This window comes from Sinohyriopsis cumingii, chromosome 5 (assembly GCF_028554795.1).
Source record: "Sinohyriopsis cumingii isolate HCF-2022 chromosome 5, ASM2855479v2, whole genome shotgun sequence".
Classification (NCBI taxonomy): Eukaryota; Metazoa; Mollusca; class Bivalvia; order Unionida; family Unionidae; genus Sinohyriopsis; species Sinohyriopsis cumingii.
The window spans coordinates 67,938,381-67,946,764 of record NC_142965.1 but is presented as its reverse complement, the minus strand read 5'-3'; the positions used below and the strand labels follow the sequence as shown (position 1 = coordinate 67,946,764).

Genomic DNA, 8,384 nt, shown 5'->3' with positions numbered 1-8,384 from the left:
CCCTTTTTCAGTCTGAATTTAGACGTTTTCCTTTCTCGGTCTGAATTTAGACATGGTCCTTTCTCAGTCTGAATTTAGTAATGGTCTTTTCTCGGTCTAAATGTGGATATGATCCTTTCTCGGTCTGAAGTTAGGCATGGTCCTTTCTCAGTCTGAATTTAGACGTGTTCCTTTCTGCTCTGCAACTAGAAGTGGGTTTATCTCAGTCTGAAAGAACGTTTAAAAGTTGCAGATGGACGGTGGTATGAAATTTTGTCTTATATATGGACTGCTGCATAATTAAACTTCTATAAATTGTGTTTACGTTTACCGCTTAAAAATATTTTGCTATTTATAAGATTTTGTCAATTTTCTGAATTTATATTTCGATTACCTGCAAAACACTCTTTGTATTAAATGTTAATACGAATTTTCAATTTTTTTTAAAATAATGGGATGCAGCAATTGTTGATATGGGGTTTGTTTTGGTTAATTTGTCACACGTGTTTTATTCTCTAATTTCAGAGGCGAGCCTTGGCTGCATCAATATCAAATAGCTGAATTTATAGTGAAATCCTTTGCGATTATTCATCAAAAAACAGCACATACACCATCATCATCAACAACAGTAGCAAAAGGAAAAACAATCGCATCAACATCATCGTCGCCATTAATAAGATATTCTTTACCCAGACTATGTGGAACCCAATCTAATCCATGCAAATGATCATGAAAACGGCAGATAAATGTTTATCCGACGAGAAAAATCACGTTTCATAGTTTGTTTTATTAAATGCAAACTATAAAACAATTAACACACCAGCATATATTATACTCCATCGACATATATTAGGATGTGTTTTGAAAATTTCTACGAGGTAGGAATATTTCTTATATTTGTATCACGAATCCGTAAACTCCAAAACTAAGAGATAAAAGTAGAAAAAAGTTTGAACGCAACAGTTTTCTTAAAAGAATGCCAATGAGCACAACTGTTCTCGTGAAATTTTCACAACGATCGTCGAAGTTCCCATGACATATCCACAATGAGTACAACAGTTCTCATGAAATATTCACAGAGAGCAGTTCCTATAACATATCCACAATGAGTACATCAGTTCTCATGAAATATTCACAACGAGCAGAGTGGTTTCCCTGACATATCCTCAATGAGCGCAACAGTTCCTATGAAATAATCACAACGAGTAAAGCACTTACTGTGAAATATATTTAGTGGGTACAGTAGTTACTGTGAAATATATTCAGTGGATACAGTAGTTACTGTGAAATACACGCAAGACAGATACAGGTGATATGTCATGTATTTCAGCATAATCATCTTAGAGATAATAAAAGTTCAGGACTATAAGTACTGTGGATAATTAGCTTTAGAAATAATTCAAAATGTCTCTTTCACCGTGGGATTTGAGCGGGTTGGGGATGAGTTTTGGTTTGTACCGCCCCAGACGCCCCAGTTATACTTATGCCACCCAACAGCGTCAACGAACTGAGAGCTATCGTTACGCCGTACGGAAAAGTGCGTCAGAACCCGATGAACCCCCAGATTTTATAGAAGGAATTATTCAGCAAAAGAATCGCAAGGAAAGTTATGTTCGAGCTACGCGCAAAGATGAGCCGTACATTTTAAATCTACCAGACAATGGTTCAGACCAAATGGACAATACAAACTGTAATTCAAGAGGATTAGGCAATCACGCACAGTACACTGGACCATCGAGTTTGGTAATTGACCAGGCGACATCATTCGTACAATATCGCAGTGCTAATCTAGATAATCACATTCAGGAACTGAAATCTGTCGTGGCCAAAAAAAGAGTTCCAAGTCCCAGATTGCCAATAAAGATGGAGCAAAGTGATAGTTCTTTCATTAACAGTTCTACTTACCCACCGTCATCTAACAACCATAGCAACATGAAATTAGCTTTCACAAATTTGGATGATGATGGAAAAGATGACAGTGTCTTCACGCCCAACACACAAAGCACATTTCAGGAGGGAGAGGACGTGGTAAGGACACCATGCTCTGAAGATAGTGTTACGGGGAGAGCACTCCATATTTTTACGTACAAGAAAAATCTGATACTACTGTGTGCAAGTTTTATTTTGATGTTCTCAGCGTTTCGTGCCATTCAAAACCTTCAGTCATCTATAAACAATCAAGATAACCTGGGTATAATCACCATGAGTTGCGTACATGGAACGATGTTCTTTACATGTGTATTGGCACCTGTTATTATTAACAAACTTACTGCAAAGTGGGCTCTTGTAAGCGGGATGGCCAGTTTTCTCTGTTGGATCGCTGCCAATTTCTATTCTCGCTTTTACACGCTAATTCCTTTTGGTATTTTGGCTGGACTCGGACAGGGAATACTGTGGACAGCTGAATCCTCCTATATATTGAAGCTAGCATTTGATACTTCTCGCGTCAGCAAGGAAGGTCTCGAGAAAGAAGCCTTCCGATTCCATGGGATATTTTTAGCTTGTTTCCAGACGACACATATCTGGGGAAACTTAATCTCGTCTTTGATTTTTCATAGTGCAAGAAAGGTGGCGGTAGCCGCCGCGTCTGCAACAATTGACGGCTATGACAACAGTACTTATCACCAAGAAGACAATCCTGTTTCGTGTGGTGGATATTACATCCCTCAGACAATAAAACCATTTGCACCGCCAGGTAAGTCAACATTATCAGTAAAAAAAGAAGTTCAAAAGGAAAACCAATAAACTTATGTAGAGTCTTATTGAAAAGATAAACATTCCTCCTTTACGAAGTCAGTATATATTCTGTAAATGGATGAAAAGTTATTATTGCTTTTCGTCCGAAAAATATATTTTGTATGTTTCACTGATCGGTTGTAGAGTTTAATCAAGAAAAAGACAATTTTGAATGAAAAGATGATAAACCCTTGGTTGCATAGCTTGTTAGGTCATGTCTAAATTCCAAACCCTATATAAACAGCATTAATTTAAAATATCCGGTCTTCAATTCCAAACCCTATATAAACAGCATTAATTTAAACTAACCAGTATTAATTCCAAACACTATATAAACAGCATTAATTTAAAATAACCGGTCTTAATTCCAAACACTATGTAAACAGCATTAATTTAAAATAACCGGTCTAAATTCCAAACCCTATATAAACAGCATTAATTTAAAATAACCGGTCTAAATTCCAAACCCTATATAAACAGCATTAATTTAAAATAACCGGTCTTCAATTCCAAACACTATATATACAGCATTAATTTAAAATAACCAGTCTAAATTCCAAACCCTACATAAACATCATTAATTTAAAATAACCAGTCTAAATTCCAAACCCTATATAAACAGCATTAATGTAAAATAACGGTCTAAATTACAAACCCTATATAAACAGCATTAATTTGAAATAACGGTCTAAATTCTAAACCCTATATAAACAGCATTAATTTAAAATAACCTTTCTTCAATTCCTAATTCTATTTAAACAACATAAATTTAAAATAACGTATAAATTCCAAACCCTATATAAACATCTTTAATTTAAAAAAAAAACAGTCTAAATTCCAAACCCTATATAAACAGCATTAATTTAAAGTAACCAGTCTAAATTCCAAACACTATATAAACAGCATCAATTTAAAATAACCGGTCTCAATTCCAAACCCTATATAAACATCATTCATTTAAAATAACGGTCTAAATTCCAAACCCTACATAAACAGCATTAATTTAAAATAACGGTCTAAATTCCAAACCCTATATAAACAACATTAATTTAAAATAACGGTCTAAATTCCAAACCCTATATAAACAGCATTAATTTAAAATAACGGTCTAAATTACAAACCCTATATAAACAGCATTAATTTAAAATAACGGTCTAAATTCCAAACCCTATATAAACAACATTAATTTAAAATGACCGGTCTAAATTCCAAACCCTATATAAACAGCATTAATTTAAAATAACCAGTCTAAATTCCAAACACTATATAAACAGAATTAATTTAAAATAACCGGTCTCAATTCCAAACCCTATATAAACATCATTCATTTAAAATAACGGTCTAAATTCCAAACCCTACAGAAACAGCATTAATTTAAAATAACGGTCTAAATTCCAAACCCTATATAAACAGCATTAATTTAAAATAACGGTCTAAATTCCAAACCCTACATAAACAGCATTAATTTAAAATGACGGTCTAAATTACAAACCCTATATAAACAGCATTAATTTAAAATAACGGTCTACATTCCAAACCCTATATAAGCAACATTAATTTAAAATAACCGGTCTAAATTTCAAACCCTGTATAAACAGCAGGCAGTGCGAAGTTGGTGATTTTATCTCGGGCCATTGAAGGGGTTCAGAGCGTTCGGCACAGATTTGGTGTGGTCTTAGCACCTAAACCTATCCCATAATATGTTTGGCGGCATTCCACAATAGAAAACATGACTAGTTGAATAGTGAGTATTTTGTATAGAGGGAAATCATGTTTCGTAATTGAAACTTTAGACTTTAAAAACATTTTTAAAAACGAGATTTTGTAGGTGCATTATAAGGTCAGTTATCTCAAGTAACATCAGAATAAAAACGAATAAAAACAGTTGACGCAGCAGATCAAGTGGACTTTGTATAAATAAAAACTTAGAAGGCCGTTTCATATTAGACTTGAGTCTACGTTTTCAATTGCCCCAAAGGTATTTAGATTAGTTTTCAAAGCATGTATTGTCCTCATCTTCACTAGCCAAAGATTCCGATATGTTAACCCTATCTACACCTTGGCGGATCGAGCAGACATTTTAGTGCTTTGCCCTAACGACAAATATTGGATTTCTTAAATTGCCTCCTTTAGTATGTAATGAGAACTAACCAATAGTGTGTAACAGCGGTGCATTGTGCATCGGCCGAAAATGGAGGAGGTAATTGACTTCAAAAGGATACTTTGTAAATTTAACAGCGAAATTATGACTGTGTACCAAATGAAGCCATCACAGCTGCATTTGAGTGAATGGTATATGTACAAACACGAACCGGTTGAAAACTGTTTGTTTATGGGTCCATTCAAGTTGTGTTCTCCCCTTGTGTCGATCATGTGCAAATAGTGATCAATTTTTCCAATTAAACTCAAGACCCGAAACACAGAAACATCTGCTCGATCCGCAAAAGTATAGTTATTGATTACATATCGGAACCTTGGCTAGCGAAGATGGTCTCGCCCTTTGTATAACCCTTTCCTGGGAATTAGAGCGAAACCTGACAATATTGACAACAAGCAGAATTTGGAATACTGTCTTCTGGACTCTAACAAGTCCAAAATTCAAGTCTGAAGTATTCAGACATATTTACATTATGTAACTTTAATTAGAATAACACAGTAAGTACGGAATTGCATTGTTATCTTGATTATTCTAAAAACCAACCCAGTTACAGTGACGTAGGTGCACTCGAAGTAATGAATCAGGCTTCCGAATTTGTATTGTGTCATAATATACAAGTTTCGAGAATATTATTCAAGATCCTTTTCAACGACGCATTTACATTTGGGCATTGTTGAACCTCTATACAAAATATATTTTGTGCTAATGCGGTTAATTAAAGAACTCTAAATGGTACCTTGCACCAATATATATTTAAGGACCTAATTAAAGCATGTAGAATAAGAAGTTACACGTGCGATACTGGACGTGAGAAAATCAGGGCGTTACACTTGTCTCAGGTTGCTGATAACTCCTGCATAATGTAAAGAATAGTTGTTTATGGGTGAAATGCCTCAAGCGCATTTATTGAGTGGTGCATCGAATAGCGTACATTTCCATTGTCTGACTGATTCCAATACTTTTGTAATCCGTTTTGCTGCTCTAAAATGTCTGTTAACGTTTTCGAAATGGTGATTTTGTTCAGAAAAGACACGTTACCAAAGACCTTTAAAGACACATATCGACATTATATTTAAGCCGAAATCGAGCTGCATTCTCGCGAACTTAATCATAGGTAAATGGAGTAAAGACTATAATACACGATAGCAGATGTTCGTTATGAAAACGATGGATGCACCAAAGACTTGAATATGTGGTCTATCCATGCATAAAACATGAAGAAAAAAAAAAACAGACACACACACACACACCGTCATAGATTTGAACTTTGGCCCAACATTTTGGGTTATCAAGTTTTTGTCGTGTTTCAAAAGACATTCACCGATACAAAATGTTATGAGAGGAAAAATATTTGTATTATACCCTACTGTACAAAAACTATCATGCGAAATGAATGTAACAGAGAGGAAAATATGAAAATAAAATATAGGAAGTCAAAATCATACTCTTTACGAAATAGGTTAATAAAGATCAAATGGTTCTTTCAGGATTTCTTTTTAGAAAGGTAAACACAACTCAAAGTTTTGGGATTAATAAATAAAATTTCACGTTTTAAAATTAGGGATCGACGCTGTGGTTAAGGGTAGCGCCTAAACAGGCTTTGCTATATCATCATGGACTTCTGACACTGGCTTAGTAAAAGGATCACGGATTTCTGGCACTGGCTTAGTTATAGGATCACGGATTTCTGGCCAGCTAAAATGACATCATGTGGTACAATATTTTTATTTTATGTTACACTGAATAGAAATATCTGTATCTGTTTAGATAGAATTTCCTCGGAAAATACTAAAATTTCACCGTAAGAATGGAAATTGCAGGATCTAGCTTTTGGTACTACTACTATTAATGCTGCTACTACTGCTACTGCTACTACTGATACTGCTTTTAGTACTACTACTTCTACTATTAGTATTATATTACTAGCATATATATGACTGAACACTTTGTCCGTTGAGTGATTACATTCAAATGAGAATATGGTGACGTGTTGAATATCCCTAAGTGGAAAGATAAAAAAGATCTTGCACAAGACATTTGCAGCTTCTCTAGCATTTTACTGACCAACAATACTCCTCAAAAGTATGAAACAGGACATGAAAAGAAAAACAAAATTCAACAGACTATGAATGCAGGCATATTGAACTACTTCTTTATGATCTTGACTATTTCATTTTTTTCTGTTAATCCTAAGGGCTCGGGAGTGGCCGAGTGCTCCAAAGGGCTCGCCGTTACGGATCATTGCCATCTCACCTCTACCTGCAAAGGTCTGAGTCACGGGCTCAGCCAATGCGGGTATGTGAGAAAGCTTGCCGGGTCGGTGGTTCTTTCTGGGGTTTTCCCGGTGTTCTTCCTCCACCATTTACACTGGTCGCCATGTATAGCCTATCTTGTGCTGAAAAATGGCGTTAAACCCTATAACAACAACAACAACAATATAAGCTCAAAAGAAGAACAAGAAAAGGCGAGTGTATTCCGATTGTATTTGCCTCGTGACATACAATAAAATATGTAAAAACCACACATTTTTCGACACCTACAATGACGAACTTTATTTTTGGGCTGCAATAATGGCCTTGTTAGTGACGAACGCACTCAAATCTTGGTTTTCTTGTCTCGGAACAAAATAATCGTGTAATTGTCATAGCTACTACTGCTATGATACTGCTATTAGTACTAGCAAATCTGTGGAAAAATCACACAATGAAGCATATTACGACACATTCGCCAGAATGCAACTTCCGTTGCAATTACATTCTTTTTTTCCTTCGTTTTCCATGATTGAGAAGTGGTAACGCTGACTGCAGTTGTATACATCTGTAACATTAGCTCCATCTTTTTTGATGTTATTCCTCTACATAACATTAGGTCCATAATTGTGGATATTATTTCCTTCCTGTAACATTAGGTCCGTCATTGTGGATATTATTTCCTTCCTGTAACATTAGGTACGTCATTGTTGATATTATTTCCTTCCTGTAACATTAGGTACGTAATTGTGGATATTATTTCCTTCCTGTAACATTAGATCCGTCATTGTGGATATTATTTCCTTCCTGTAACATTAGGTTCATAATTGTGGATATTATTTCCTTCCTGTAACATCCTGTAGGTAATTGTGGATATTATTTCCTTCCTGTAACATTAGGTACGTCATTGTGGATATTGCTTCCTTCCTGTAACATTAGGTCCGTCATTGTGGATATTATTTCCTTCCTGTTAGATTAGGTCCGTAATTGTGGATATTATTTCCTTCCTGTAACATTAGGTACGTAATTGTGGATATTATTTCCTTCCTGTAACATTAGGTCCGTAATTGTGGATATTATTTCCTTCCTGTAGCATTAGGTCAGTAATTGTGGATATTATTTCCTTCCTGTAACATTAGGTTCATAATTGTGGATATTATTTCCTTCCTGTAACATTAGGTCCGTCATTGTGGATATTATTTCCTTCCTGTACCATTAGGTCCGTCATTGTGGATATTATTTCCTTCCTGCAACATTAGGTC

General features: G+C 35.2%; 1 protein-coding gene across 1 annotated transcript in view; it reads left to right on the top strand.

The window, feature by feature from the left end:
- The first annotated feature begins 638 nt into the window (after window positions 1–638).
- The window catches only part of LOC149799364 (N-acetylglucosamine transporter UNC93A-like), a 28,701-nt gene continuing 20,955 nt past the window's right edge, over window positions 639–8,384 (top strand). The window contains exon 1 of the mRNA XM_089958689.1: window positions 639–2,674. Coding sequence (XP_089814815.1) covers window positions 1,384–2,674 — 1,291 coding nt within the window. The 5' untranslated portion in view covers window positions 639–1,383. The remainder of the gene's footprint in view (window positions 2,675–8,384) is intronic.